This window comes from Macrobrachium nipponense, chromosome 37 (assembly GCF_015104395.2).
Source record: "Macrobrachium nipponense isolate FS-2020 chromosome 37, ASM1510439v2, whole genome shotgun sequence".
In the NCBI taxonomy this organism is placed as follows: Eukaryota; Metazoa; Arthropoda; class Malacostraca; order Decapoda; family Palaemonidae; genus Macrobrachium; species Macrobrachium nipponense.
In genome coordinates, this window is record NC_061097.1 from 13427613 (window position 1) to 13443644 (window position 16032).

General features: G+C 41.4%; 1 protein-coding gene across 1 annotated transcript in view; it reads left to right on the forward strand.

Annotated features, from left to right (window-relative positions):
• The window catches only part of LOC135209026 (eukaryotic translation initiation factor 2D-like), a 247724-nt gene that overhangs the window by 39715 nt on the left and 191977 nt on the right, over positions 1-16032 (forward strand). Inside the window, exon 3 of the mRNA XM_064241561.1 lies at positions 10788-10926. Within this exon, the coding sequence (XP_064097631.1) occupies positions 10788-10926 (139 nt within the window). The remainder of the gene's footprint in view (positions 1-10787; positions 10927-16032) is intronic.

Genomic DNA, 16032 nt, shown 5'->3' on the forward strand with positions numbered 1-16032 from the left:
CTTTTCCTAAGAAACGTGCAGAAATTGGCAGTCCCGACCATCGAGGGATACAAGAGCATGTTGTCAGCAGTTTTTAGGCACAGAGGCCTGGACCTCTCTGACAACAGGGATCTTCACGACCTCTTGAAATTGTTCGAAACCACGAAGATTCCTCAGGCGAGGCCGCCTTCATGGAACCTTGACGTGGTTCTTAGACTATTGATGTCAAGTCCGTTTGAACCTCTTCACTCAGCGTCTCTTCGGAACTTGACAAAGAAGGCTCTTTTCCTAACTTCTCTGGCGACGGCGAAGAGAGTTAGCAAAATCCAAGCTTTTAGTAGCCAAGTGGGCTTCAAAGGAGACAACGCTGTCTGCTCTTTGAGTCCAACTTTCTTGGCTAAAAAGAACCTGTCTAACCCTTGGCCAAAGAGCTTCGAGATTAAAGGTATGTCGAGTCTGGTGGGCCAAGAACCAGAGAGAGTCCTGTGCCCTGTCAGGGCTCTCAAGTTCTATGTTCATAGAACGAAGGAGGTACGAGGTCCCTCAGGTAATCTCTGGTGCTCTGTGAAGAGACCGGAATTACCTTTGTCAAAGAATGCTGTGGCTTTCTTTCTGAGGGACGTCATTAAAGAGGCTCATTCATCTTGCCAGAAGACTGATTTGAACAGAGCTGTCGCTACCCCTCTTGCCTTCCAAAAGAATATGTCAATCAAGGACATTCTTGATGGCACCTTTTGGAGGAGCAATTCTGTATTCGTCTCACATTACTTAAGAGATGTGAGAACGATTTACGAGGACTGTAGTTCTCTTGGACCATACATTTCTGCAGACACAGTCTTGGGGGCTGGAGGTAGCTCTTTCCCTATCCCTTAGTTAGGAGTTAGGTTAGTTTTAATATGTTTTGTGTTTTTGGTTGTTGGTGAGATCTTGTGTGAAGATCTCCCATCCATTAGATTAACTTTCAGGGGGTTTTTGGTCTAGTATGTCAGGTGGTGGTCAGTTGCTTCATAGCCCTCTTATGTATGGTTCGATGGTCTTGTCACGTTGAGGTCACGCCCCCGTTGACAGAGCATCCAGAGCGCACCAGCACTACAGGTCTCCACCTGTGGCAACTCTGATTAAGCAGAAGCAGGCTTAAGTGACAGTAATCACAGAGTCTACTTTGCTAACAGGTGAGGAACCAAGATGTACATCATCTACTTAATTTAGTTTCCTACAAATCCTATTCTGTCTCTTCCTACCATCCGAAGGTGGGATTCAGCTATATATATATTTGTCAGGTAAGTTTCATGAACAAAATTTTATTGTTATAATACAATTAAGTTTGTTCATACTTACCTGGCAGATATATATATAGCTGTATTTTCCGAAGTCCGACAGAATTTCAAAACTCGCGGCACACGCAGTGGGCGGCCAGGTGGTAGTACCCATTCCCGCCGCTGGGAGGCAGATATCAGGAACCATTCCCATTTTCTATTCATATTTTATCAATGCCACTGTCTCCTGAGGGGAGGAGGGTGGGCACTTTAATTATATATATCTGCCAGGTAAGTATGAACAAACTTAATTGTATTATAACAATAACATTTTCAGTACCTCCGTCTTAGGATTTTGAAACTTCATTGCTGTTAAGTATCCTAATTGTCTTTTGATTTATTTACTTGGATTTGTGGCTAGGCATACGCTATCATAAATTGATTTGAATTTGATTCATTTTTGCATAAGATATCTGAATCTAGTTAGGCTAGTTTCAGAGGGTGTTGTCTGCAAAGATAGGGTGTGGCTACCGAAAGCTTCGGTAGATCCGCACTTGGTATGCACGAGGGGTACGGGTCTTGCTTCTTTGTTGAGATATGTCATGTAAGGAGTGTGAGACTTTGTCTAATTCCATAAGGAAGACGTATGATTCGTATGTACGCAAAATAAACAAAAGTCAGGGTAGTGAACCTGCTAACCTTCCTGTAGACTTTATTTTCCCTAACCCTGTAGTATGGCCTACGGGCTATGAGCTTATGTCTGCGAGAGGTTTACGTTATTATAGATTCCATCTGTATCTTGGAATCTAAAGTGCTCGCTCTCCAATCATTGTTGTGAAGTGTAGTGCCCCTAGTGTTGTGGAGGGGGCGTCAGATCGGCCCCATTTCGCCTCTAGGCCTGGACCTCTGTCGGACTCCCAGGAACAGGGAGTGGGCAAGTCGAAAGGCGAAGGAGGGTTACGGGGACTCCCCACTGATCTGGCGTCCCTTCGGCAGACCTGAAGACACTCCCATGCTGCCAAAGTGCGTGCACGTGCACGAATCCTGAAGGATTGCTTCTCGTCCTCCGAAGCGTCCTCCCGCGCAGGGGTTGGAGCTTTCGGAAGGACTCGCGCCCTCTAAATAGAAGCTTTATAGAAGAGGACGCTTCACGTCCTCTCTCTCTCTCTCGTCATGCATAGTAGCAGGACGCTTTTGAGCGCGGACGTCCGAGCTTTGTTACTGTGAGAAATAAGAAGGCGTCCTCTCGCCCCTCGTATTCTCACACGATCAGCCCTTCTCCTGAGATTGCTTCGTGCAGTCGGATTTCTCTCTGAGATGTCTCTCACTTCCCTGAAGGCAGTTTCTCTCGCTTGTTTTGAAGCCTGTCAGGAGCGTGACGCTTTTCCGCACGCTTCTGTTGACGCTCGGCTTGAACTGGACGCTCGGATGGACGCCAGGCGCACACGGGTGCGCGAGTTGACGCCAGGCTCGCGCCAGTGGACGCCAGTGGACGCCAGGAGCGCGCCAGCGCACGCCAGGTGTGACGCCTGGCTGAACGTTTCTGTTGAACTCTTCAAGCTCTTGTTTCAGATTTGGGCCTAAAGGTCTTTTATCTCTATCTTCGGTGATCCCTTCTACCTCACCTGCAAAGAATGTGAAGTAAGCAGTGCTTCGGAGGAAGCTTAAAGTGAACAGGCAACTTCGTCTTCGAAACCCAGTAAGACCACGGGTTTCGTGAATTCAAGAGGTCTCTGTCAATTAATATTGCTTTTCGCAAAGTCCAGGATTGGATGGAGTTAAGGAAAGCTCAAGGGAAGATCTCTTTTGCTCAACTGCCGTCAAGACTTTGCGGTAAGGCAGCTAGGGGGTATGTAAAAGCTCGACGTCCTGCACATCATGACACTCGACAACGTTCAGTAGGATTCTTGCAAGGACACTCATCAAGAGGACGGTTTTCTTCAGGAAAGCGCAAGACAGGACTTCCTTTGCCATACTGCCAATAAATTTAAGCGTTAGCAGGCATTCGATGTGATACGGGAGAGGAAGCTGGTTGGAGAGTTCCTTCCTCTTCCCAGGATAATTTTGCCAGCCTTTTAGTCCATCTGAAAGGGCTTTTCAGATGATAGATTTTGTTAGCTCCTAGTTCGGGACTACGCTGCCGAGGATGAACATCGGGGTCCTACCTGCCGTAAGCCCAGTCTCTTAACAGGATTCTTGCCCCTTCCTCGATTGATACGGGATTACGTTTTGTCAATTCAGTGACTTTCCCCCATTGACAATATACTATCGTTTTGTCAAGTAAGTGGGTATCCCCTCATTGACAAAATAACTCTTTGTCCCGTAAATGGGTTAGTTCTCATTGACAAACATCTCAATAACTTTATATTGCGTAAGCGGATAAGCTCTTATTGACAAGATTCGGAAGAGCTCTCATTCATCAATCGCAGACTCGTACAAGAAATAGACTTGTAGACTACGTCCATGAACGCTTATGTCCAATAACATAAGAAGCTTGAGCTGTCCGCTTTGGTTCTTGGTTCTCACTTTAAGATCCCCTTTGGCTAATTCTATCTCGTTCTCTTGCCGAAGAGAACGAAGGCAGTCGATTTCCTTTCTCTCTCTCCCACGTCGAGGAAAGAATGTAGTAGAGATTTAGCTGTCCAAGGGACTACAATACTCTACGATTTGTTCATGAAACTTGCCTGTCAGATAATATATATAGCTATATTTCCAAATTCAGCTATAGATATGTCTGCCAGGTAAGTATGAACAAACTTTATTGTATCATAACAATATCATATTTTGCCTTGCGTTATTTTACTACTGTTTGGTTCAAGTCATATACGCATACTGTAGTTACCTCTTCGGATGGCAACCGAGAGGTCTATTATTTTAAGGGCATTTAATCGGTACTCCCTGCAGCCTTCCAGGAGTTTCTGATTTATCTTTTACCTTTTTATGGTAGTGTTATGACGACACAAACGCAGCTCTATATTTAGCGATTTCTGTTTCGCTTAAATATACCAGCTTGAGAGTCTCTTTCTGCTCAAATAATAACAGACCTATTCCTTCGTAGAATAGAGTAGCTGGCAACCCAGGCATAAGAGTATGGTAAGAGACGGCGAACGTAAGCTGCTGTCACTGTTCTCCAACCGAGCCAGTACCAGCTAGTTCGCTGCCATGTGCGGTCGGTTACGTCTCTCTCTCCTGCGGGATTGACTGACTAACCGTATCTCTGCGAGGGCGGTTACGTCTCTCTCTCCTGAGGGATTGACTGACTAACTGTATCTCTGCCGTACAATCACGGACTTTAGCCTAAGATTGAGAGGAATTCTAACATGCATGAATAAACATTGCCTTCGTTTTGCGAAACTATGTTCAACGGAGATATCTCTTACTTCTTTCGGTGCTCGTTACCGCACTGTATTAGGACTACGAGTCTACCGCGACATTGCACTATTATATGCTCTCCTGCTTAGGCAAAGCGCAGCCTTATTAGGGAAGTAAGCATGCTCGGTGTGGGAATGGATGAGCCTGATGGGGACCATTTCCTTCCTGAAGAAGTTTGTTTCCCTGAATAGACTGCAATTCAGACCTCTACAGTTTTTTCCTACCGGAAAACTGAAATATTATCCAAGATCTAGAAATGATTCTGAACATCTCTCAGTGCTTCAAGTATCACCTGAGGTGATAGCGAGAAGGTGCCAGGCATCTGGAGAGGGTTTCAGATATCCTGGCACATAATCTGAAAGTGGAAGCAATTCGGTTGTCCCTCCAGTCCTCGAAGAACGAGTTTTTGGAACCAGTGGTCCAGATCAACTCGGACAATTCCACAGCTCTCTCATATCTCAAGAAGTATCATCTCTCGGTCCCTGTTCGAGTTAATGAGAAAGAGCCTATTATGACAACAGGCATAGAACGTAACGATCCTCAAGAGGTTCGTTACAGGATTGCACAACGTCTGTACGAATCTTCTCGATCGACGGCAGCAACTACTGACATCTGAGTGGAATCTTTGATTAGAAGTATGTTGAGAGTTGTGGAGACTTTAGGGACGTCCTTTCATACATCTCTTTGCTATGTTGAGGACGAAGAGGCTTCGTCTACTCTGCTCCCTTATTCTCGATCCGGGAGCGGTAGCATTACACGCCATCCTATGGTATAGAACGGGGATGGATGTTTAGTCTCTTTTCCCCTTTTTCAAACTCTTAGGAAATGTAATAAGATGATTTATGACGTCTCAGGGAGCGAGAATGACGCTGATCGCCCCATGTTGGCATTCAAGATGCTGGATTCACAGAGGTCACGTCCGTCCTAGAATACTTTCCAAGGACCTTTTCCGAGAGAGTCGGTCTACTCTAACAGCCTCACTTCAAAAGGTACCTCTAAACCTCTCCGCTCTGAGTCTGACTACGTTCAGACTGTCGAGAAGTTGACCGGAATAAGAGATTTTTCAAGACTACTGGCAAGTGTCATTGCCAAGGCAAAGAATGCTGCCTTTCTTGTGGGCTACCAATCGGAGTGGGCCGTTTCTGGAGATAGTGCAGGAAGAATGGCTTTTCCTCCACCTCGACCTCTGTAAATTTCATTACCATCTTCCCTTTCCGTCTGAAGAATGGGATAAGCTGGCAGTCACAACTATTAAAGAATACGCAAATATGTTGTTGACGGCCTTTGGGCTCAGAGATTTGCATCTGTCAAACAACAAAGCCCTTCACGATCTTTGAGGTCTGTGGAATCTCGAAACTCGCTCACTATTTACTTTTTGTCTCACCTGTTTTCTCGGAGTCAGACACTCGTGCGAGATCAGGCGACATTTAGTAGCCCTGAGTTTCTTGTTGACGAAGTCGGTTGCGTTGATACACCCCCGATGATCGTGTAACATGAGACCAGGTTGGACTGTCAGGCATTCGTCCTTCAGGACTGAATCACCTTTTTGCTCCGCGCTCCTTTCTCTTGGTACCAGAAAGCTCGAGTCAGGAGTTGCTCATGAGTCGATTTGCTGACGACGTTGGGTTGCGTTGATACACCCCCAAGGTTTGCTTAGCTTGAATCGCCCAGGCAGTCCAGACACTCATCCTTCAGCAAAGAATAGTGCTTTATAGTCTTCAGGGTACAGCCTTGCTGTCCTCGATTCGTCTGACTGGTCACCTGGTCGGTCACCTGACTTTAGTACAGACGGACTGACTGTGCATGTCCAGATCGAAGCTTTCGATATGGAACTTAGACGTAGTCTGAAGTTCTTGATGTCAAAGCATTTCGAACCTCTCCTTTCTGTTAATTTAATGCATGTGACCAGAAAGGCTAATTTTCTAACCACTCTAGATACGACAAAGAGGGTGTGTTCTCTAAGCCTTCCGTTGTGGCCTAAGAATGGAAACCCGTCTAGTCCTTGGGCCAGGAGCTTGGAATCAAGGGAGGGCACAAGTTATTGGGCAAGAGCCAGAGAGAGTCCTGTGCCCTGTCGGGTCTCTCAAGTTTTATCTACATAAAACTAAAGAAAGTCGAAGTCCTTTGGACAATCTGCAGTGTTCCGAAAAAGACCAGACTTGCCCATATCAAAGAACACCCTGCCTTTATTGTTAAGGAGTTCTTTCAAAAAGGCTCTTTCATTGTGTTTGCACAAAGATTTGAAATCTTTTGATCTGAATGCTCACGAGGTGAGGGCGCGGCCTCGGAAGCATTTCAACAGAGCATGGCACTCAGTAACATCCTGAGTGCCGCGTTTTAGCGAAGCAACACTGTTCGCTTCACACTCCCTGCGGGATGTGAAGACGGCATATGAGATCTGCTGCTCGCTAGGGCCATACGTGTCTGCAGACACAATCTTGGGGGCAAGAAGTACCACTCATCCTATCCTGTAGAAAATGGTTAGGAAGAGCTCTTAATTTAGTTGTTGAGTCGCCGCCAATGGCGGACTTCTTAACTCTTAAGCCTTAGTTAAAACACCTTAACTTTGGCTAGGTTGGTCAGGTGGTGATATATTTTACTTCTTAGCCCTCATGGTATGGTCAATATGGTCTAGTCACATTGTGGTCACGCCCCCGTTGACAGATCATCTAGAGCGCACCAGCTACACAGGTCACTACCTTGCTGGCAACTCTAGTAAAGCAGAAGCAGACTTGGGTGACAGTAATCACGAAGTCAGCTATGCTAACAGGTGGAACCAAGATGTAAATCATCTGCATGCAATTTGTTTCCCAAATCCTTCTATTCTGTCCCTTCCCACCTCCAACGGTGGGATTCAGCTATATATATATATATATATATATATATATATATATATATATATATATATATATATATATATATATATATATATATATATATATATATATATATATATATATATATATATATATATATATATATATATATATATATATATATATATATATACACACACATATACATATATACATATATACATAATATACATACTATAGTACATATACATATATATATACATAATATATATATATATATATATACATATATATATATATATATATATATATATATATATATATATAGATATATTAATATATATAATATATATATATATATAATATACTATATAATATATAATATATTCTGAACAGTTAAGTTTCATGAACAAAATGATATTGTTATGATACAATAAAGTTTGTTCATACTTACCTGGCAGATATATATAATCAAGTACCCACCCACCTCCCCTCAGGGGACAGTGGGAATAAAAATATGAATAGAAAATGGGAATGGTTCCTGATAACCCGCCTCCCAGCGGCGGGAATGGGTACTAACCACCTGGCCGACCACTGCGTGTGCCGGAAGTTTTTGAATTTCTGTCGGACTCCAGAAAATACAGCTATATATATATCTGCCAGGTAAGTATGAACAAACTTTATTGTATCATAACAATATCATTTTTAGTATAAAAATATCATTTTGAGTACTATCTGGAGGATGTGAATGATTTGAAGCACTGCAATATTCTGTATCATGTATAGTTCTGATTCTTGCACTGCACTTCATTTCTCACACCTCCAGTACAGTGGTACCTCGACATACGAAAGGCTCAACTTACGAAAAACTCGAGATACGAAAGCAAATACGAAAATTTTTACAGCTCTACATACGAAAAGTTTTCAAGATACAAAAGGTTGTTGCTGTAAAGTCCAGAGATTCGCCCGGACCACCGAGAACAATTTTAAAACTCCCGCGCCGCCAACTGAGTAAACTCACCACCATCCTCCCGCTCTCCCATTGTTTCCTGATGCTAGTCACCCCATAAGGTCCTGCTCTCTTATTGGTCAGCATCTACCCCTTGTGCTTTAAGTATTCTATTGGTAAAAGGATGCTGTAAATTGAAAAACTTATTCAAGCAATACATTTAATAAAAAAAAACATTAGGTAAAGATAGAATAAGGAATAGAAATGAATGGTTATTATACTGTTTGGTAGTTTCAGTAGTTGAAGAGAGATATTGAAAATTTATGGCTTACTGTGCAAAGGGATTGCTTGGCGATCGTTCGATACTTGTAAGTGCTGGATGTAAACAGAAGTTTGGAAGCTTTTTTTTTTTGTTTGTTTATTATAGTTAATGGTTACTTAATAATTATTTGAAATGAGTACATGCAATACATTTAATAAAAAAAATTGTGAATTAGATATCATAAAATATAAAATAAATCAGACTGCCAACAAATACGTATTTTTTAGAATTCTTCTTCTGTTTTATTATTACGTTACGTATACGTATGTTTCATTATAGCTGTCAGTAACTCGGTATCTCCATTAGGTAAAGATAGAATAAAGAATAGAAATGAATGGTTATTATACTGTTTGGTAGTTTCATTAGTTGAAGAGAGATACTAATGAAAATTTATGGCTTACTGTGTGCTAGGAAAAATGATTGCTTGGCGTTCGTTCGATACTCGTAAGACGGGTAAGAGCTGAATGTAAACAATCGATTGGAAGGTTTTTTTTTGTTTGTTTGTGTATTATAGTTAATGATTAATTAATAATTATTTGAAATGAGTACATAATGATTATTTATACATTTTATTGGCATATTCTAAGCTTTTAGCTTCTTAGGTTTAGATGTCAGAATCATAGACTAGGCTACAGTAGCAACCGCTAACATAGGCTAGGCTTATTGCTAAGGGACATATATAAAGTCCTAATATATGCAGTAAAAATGGGGTTGAACATTACATGCAGTTGAATATTACTCAAGTAGGTACAGTATTTTGCCTTTTTGGAGTCATATTTCTTCTGTTGGATCGGCGTCGTAACCCTAGAACATGTGTTTCAGGCCTGGAAATATAATTTATTAGGGTGTTTTTGGAGGGCTTGGAACGGATTAGCCATTTTACATGTAAAATGTGGTCCAAGATACGAAAACTTCATGATACGAAGGCCACCTCGGAACGGATTAATTTCGTATCTCGAGGTACTACTGTGGTTTCCTTAACTTTTCTATCAGCAATGTTTGTGTATCCATTAAGAAGGAGCTTTTTGTCATCACGTGCTGTTTTAATGAATTCCATGGTTAAACTGTATGGATAAATGGTTTTTGTATATATTTCTACATTTTTAGTTTGAGAAACACCTTTTAGTAACCTTCTCATTAAATCTTGTGTGTCAGATTGGTGAATTAGTTATCAAACTTCATAAGTGTTTTTTATTTCTTTTATTTTTGTTCATTTGGTTTTATGTCTGTTTGGTTTTATGTCCATCTGGCTTTATGTCCATTCGGCTTTATGTCCTTTTGGCATCATTGGTTCAACTTCTGTCCTTTGGCAAAAGTGCATTCAACATCCCATCCAAGCATGTGCTGTTCAGTCAGCTATTAAATAAAGTACTATAAATTACCATCAGTATGTGTCATCTTTTTAGCTGTATGTAATTGCATTGTTTTTTCTTACTGTCTCTTCCTGAAAGACATAGCCACTAGGATTGATTGTACTCTTGTTTGTTTTAGGAAATTTTGTAACATTTTAAGGGAAAGTTTAGTTTACCTTGTAAAAGTATCAGTGTTCACAGTTCATGTTTATATTATAAGTGCAAATGGGACAAGTGCCATAGCTATCCTACCAATACTATGCATAATTCACACACTAACCAACCAGCAATGTAGCTCCATGACAGAAAATATCTGATTGTATAATTTTGAACTCTTAAAGTAAAGGTAAATAATTTGGACTGCAGAACTATGCCGAGTTTAAACCTTAATCTCTCTCTCTCTCTCATCTCCTCTCTCTCATCTCTCTCCTCCTCTCTCTCTCGATCTCTCTCTCTCTCTCTCTCTCTCTCTCTCTCTCTCTCTCTCTCTCTCTCTCTCTCTCTCAAATTCTTGTTGATGTTTATTGAGCTCATTTTTGCATTTTCTGGTTTTCAGAAGGCACTCTTCATGGTGTCTCCTTAAATGAGAAAATGTCTTATGTCAGATATAGATAGAATGATCTGACTTTTGGGTTTACTTTTTAGACCATCTGATACTATACCTTAATCAAAAGTTTTTGTTACATTTAATCACACTTTAGCAAAGTATTTTGTTCTTTATTAGTCATTTTTACTTTACAGGAAAAAGGTACGTGCTGAGCTAGCACAGACCTTTCCATTATTAACGTCTGAGGATTTAACGAAGCTCATACCTAACAAAGAAGATGTTACACTCACTAAAATGCATTGCTACAAGGGAGAAAATGTCTATGTTTATATGGTGAGTATTATACATAATGGTTTAAGGTCAATTAAAACTTGTAATATAAAAGATCCATGAATGTCTTAATGTGCTTTTCATCACAAAATATGTCCTTCAAACTGAAGGAACTGGCATATGGTTAGTACGTTAGCTAGTAATTACATAAATCAGTGGTTAAGCAGCCCAAGGGGGGGGGGGTTAGTTCCTGTTCCCATTTACTGCAGTTCTCTGAAGGAACTGAAGGAACTGGCATATGGTTAGTACTTTAGTTATTAATTACATAAATCAGTGGTTAAGCAGCCCAAGGGGGGGAGTTCCTGTTCCCATTTACTGCAGTTCTCACACACTTGGTGCACATTCAGTACTCAGACTATTTATGGAGAGTTACAAGCTTTCAATTTGCTGTTATAAATTATATTATCATTGTTGGTGAGTCTTCGTACATTGAGCAAACTTTTCACTTTACTCATGCACATTACTTGTTGTGTGACCAATCAAGCATGAAGAATTGATTGATCTTCATCTCCCAGGTAATTTTCATTACTCTATGTGGAATATAACTATATGTATATTGTTATACTAGAGAAAATTTTTAGGTTATGTATAAAGACTTATTAGAAAAAGTGCAATATGCATTCTTTATACTGTAGTATTAATGATTATGGTATACCTTGAAAAATAAACACTCTACCCATAAGTGTTAATTCAAATAGCTCATACTTATAAGGAAATGGAATCCAGTTAAACTGTATTGGTACCAAATCTCCAGCTAAATTGGAGCTGTGGTTGCAAAAATTGGATCATGATCTTCCTCCTAGAGCAAGCATCATATGCTACAATAGTGATCTTGCTTTAGATGTCCCAACTATCTTTCGTCAGTTCATACACTTTCTGTTTTGTCTTGGACTTCTTGCTTGATTTTTTTTTTCTGTCTTATCTTCCTCTTCCTCTCTATTTCATCCATAACTACCGTCATCTACCCAACTGTCCTTCTTCCCCTCGTCAAACCACCTCCAGCGGCTCCCAAGTCTCTTCTGGGTACCTTTTTAATAGCTTCTTTACTCTTATCCTCCTTCATTTCTTTATCTCCTTTATCTTCCAATCTCTTTATAGCTTTAGTTATATGTTTGTCTTATTAACTCCCCAATTTCTGTTCTTATTCTTATTGAATGCTCACTGGAGGCTTCTATCATCCCAAACAACAGTTCCATTTGTTTACTCAAGCCTTCCAAGGCTTTGGCTATCATTCTTTCCACCATATCCCCTATCTTAGTCTTCAATCTTCTTACTTGCTTCATTGAGGCATATACTGCCACAGGCAGCTGTTCCCTATGAGGACTAAACAACTCCCCCACTGTCATCTCTCTCTCTCACCTTCCATATTTCCTCCATTTGCTGTCTTACCAGTTATGCACTTATATTACTCTACTGAATCTGGCCCCACATTGGGCACCAAAAATTAAGTTGTGGCTAGATTGAGTATTAATGAAGTAACAGTAAAGTGAATGACAGATGGTATCTGGTGAACATATGTAAGGATATTCAGACAAAGTTTTTCTTAATATACTAATTTATTCTAGAACTACTACACAACCAAACAATGGAATTTTGATCCCATTACACTCCAGGTTACCAAAATCAGAGCAAGTGACAGAATAGATATATATGTATGTATGTATAGTACGATGAAACTTTATTTTCTGGGAAAATAAGGAATTTCCAAGGAAAATATACCACTTTCACACCACACACTCTCACACACACACATGCATATCAATTTTATACTACTTAATGTATAAAATCATTATAAACACAATTAACTTTGCACATCAAAAAAATTACTCTTTATTTTGCAATTCAGTATACAAAAATTATACAACAATAATGGAACTTAGATACATATATGTTGCCCTTTAGGAACATAGGGCCTTTAATCCAATCAGAAAACAAAGACAATATATTTATCCCAACAAATAAACAGATTATAACACATGTTTATACTTTGCCCTTTGCAAATATTAGGGTCTTTAATCCAATCAGAATATGTGTATCAGAACAAATAAACAGATTAAAACACAGTTTCATACATTCAACTTCCCTGTCAGATATATACTTAGCTGTAGACTCCATCGTCCCCGACAGAAATTCGAATTTCGCGGCACACGCTGCAGGTAGGTCAGGTGATCTACCGCCCCGCCGCTGGGTGGCAGGAATAGGAACCATTACCGTTCTAGAACCAGATTTTCTCTGTCGCCGTATTGTAAACATACGTTTGCGGTACCTCCTGACTTGATTTTCGTTTTTCATCGCCATCGATCTTCTGGGCTGTCTTTTGCAGGGAAGTACTGGGTCTTTGGTTCGGCATATGCTTTTATTAACTTTTTAATGAATTTGGCTTCGAAAATTTCGAAGAATATATGATGTGTAACTACCGAAATTTTCGGTAGACACTCACATAGTTTGCAAGAAAGGGAAATATAATATTTATTCATTTAATACGTTTAATAAGTGTTAGAATTTATTTGAGGAAATATAAAACTCTAACTTCCTATTTAGGAAGTCAGAAAAGCATATACTAACTAGATACGCTTCCTTTAGAAGTTTTAATAGTTCTCGTACTAATGAGCAGTTAGAGTATTAACAGTACTAGTAGTGTTGCATCCTCATCACCTTCTTACTTCACAGAAACTACAAATTCGTAGTTGCAATTTGAAGATATATGGATGTAGCTCAAAATGCGAGCTATTAAAAGGTAAGAAGTGATTATAGTGTTCCCCATTGCAGTGGAGGGTGCGTCTGATCGGCTCTGTCTCGCTCCCAGGCCTAGACCGCTTCCAAGCTCCCAGGCCCAGAGGAGAAGGAATGTCGAAAGTCGTACGGAGGTTACGGAGAATCCCCACCGATCAGGCGTCCCCTCGGCAGGATCTGTGACGACCCAGACTGCCAAGGATCGCCGTTGGAAAGCATCCTCAAAGAGTGCGTCTTAGAGTCCGATTCGTCATCTTACAGACATATTTGAAGTTCGAAGATGCGGAAAACAACTCGGACAAGCGTCTTTATTCTCCGAAGCGGACAAACAGAGGTGCGGACAGAGCGAGTGTCCGACGCGGACAGCTCGGACAGAATCGAGTGTCCGAAGCGGACAGCGCCAGCCAGGCGCCAGATGCGGACAGCCCGGACGGGGAAAAGTATCGTATGCTGACAGCGCCAAACAGGCGCCAAGCGATAGATACGGACAACCTGGACAAGGCTGACAGCCCGGACGGGAAAATATTATCGTATGATATTCCAGCCGGGTGCCAAGCGCCAGACGCGGACACTCTGGACAGGCAAAAGTGTCGTACAGGGACAGCGCCAGCCAGGAGTCAAGCGCCAGACGTGGACACTCCGGACAGGCAAAAGTGTCGTACGCGGACAGCGCCAAGCACCAGATGTGGACAACGCGGACAGGTGACACTGTCCGAGGCGCGCGGAATTCCACGCGGAACTTTCCAGACGCGCGGAACCTTCCACGCAAGTGGAACATTCCAGGCAAGACTCGCAAATATCCTTTAATCTATTATTTCTAGGGTAAATGTACTAACACATACCAGAGAATAAATAAAATAAAGAAAAGGTCAGTGTAACTGACTCGCTCACCCTCCAAGAGGGTGTCGGTATGAACACTAGGCGAGTGAGACCACTACCACGAGCCAAATGCCAATAGAAATCTCCCACTACAAAAACCCTCCATGAGGAGAGCCGACCCACAGAGTGAGCAGCTCGTACTACTACTACTCCATCCCATGCTGCCGACTGCTGCGCCTTCGCCTTCAAGACGCGCGGAAACATTCCAGGCACTTGGAACATTCCAGGCGCGCGGAACTTTCCAGAGAGAACATGCTTAGTGAGAAGATGGATGAGTCTGATGGGAACCTTTTTCTTTGGACAGAATTTTGTAAAGTTTTTTCCTACCGAAAATGGGAATAATGGTAATGTTTTTGCTTCGCCCTCATAGTAGGGTAAAATGGTTTTGTCACATTGTGGTCACGTCCCAGTTGACAAATCATCTAGAGCGCACCAGCTACATAGGTCACGTCCTTGCTGGCAACTCTAGTGAAGCTTAAACAGCATTCGGTGTCTAAACAACACCTATATGATCTGTCACATTGTAGTCACGCCCCCGTGACAGTTCATTAGAGAGCACCAGCTACACAGGTCACGTCCTTACTGGCATCTCTAGGAATGCATTACCCGAATTCAATGTCTGTAATGTAGGATCTAGTTGCATTGTGGTCACGTCCCAGTTGACAGATCCTCTAGAACTCAACAGCTTCACAGGTCACTACCTTGCTGGAGTCTCTAGAAAAGCAGACATACGAGAGGGTGCCGCGTACCAAAACAAGAGGTACAGAAGTTCTGGCACGTAGTCATTAGAATTGCATTCTCCAGGCAAAGGCGCAAGATGTCGCACAGGCGGCTGTCGCTTTTGTCAGAATGATTCTGATACTGAGAGAAGCCCTTCTCCAATATTCAGATGACTGCTGTAACAGGCAGTTCCTCTCAGCGTGGACTCTCTCCTTCATTCATACTCTTCCCTCATTATGACGAGGCAAGAGCTACGGGAGTTTTTTCTTAATAAGAATCTCGTCTATTCGGCGTTGGGGAATGACTGCGGAAAGGGAACATCAATCTTCCTTCCGTAAGCTCAATATATAAACAGGAATCCTGTCCCTTCCGCGATTTCTGTGGAAATCACGAAAACTTAACGAGTTCCTGGATTAACTTCCTTCCTTAGGGAAATATTAAACGTATTGTCAAATAAGTGCATAACACATAATTGACAAAAAATGTATACTCTTTGTATCTTAATGGATTAGTTCTCATTGACAAAGATATCAATACATCTTATCGCGTAAGCATATAAGCTCCCTTGTACAAGATTCGGAGGAGCTCTCATTCATTGATTAGAGGCTCTTCCAAATAATAGACGCGTAGAATACGTCTTTTTAGTCTTATATCCAAGAGAAAGGGAAGCTCGAGAGATTCTCTTCGATCCTCATTTCTCACTTGGGATCTCCTTCGCCTAATACTAATTCGTTCTATTAACGAGAAGAAGGAAGATAGTAAATTTTTCTATTCTCT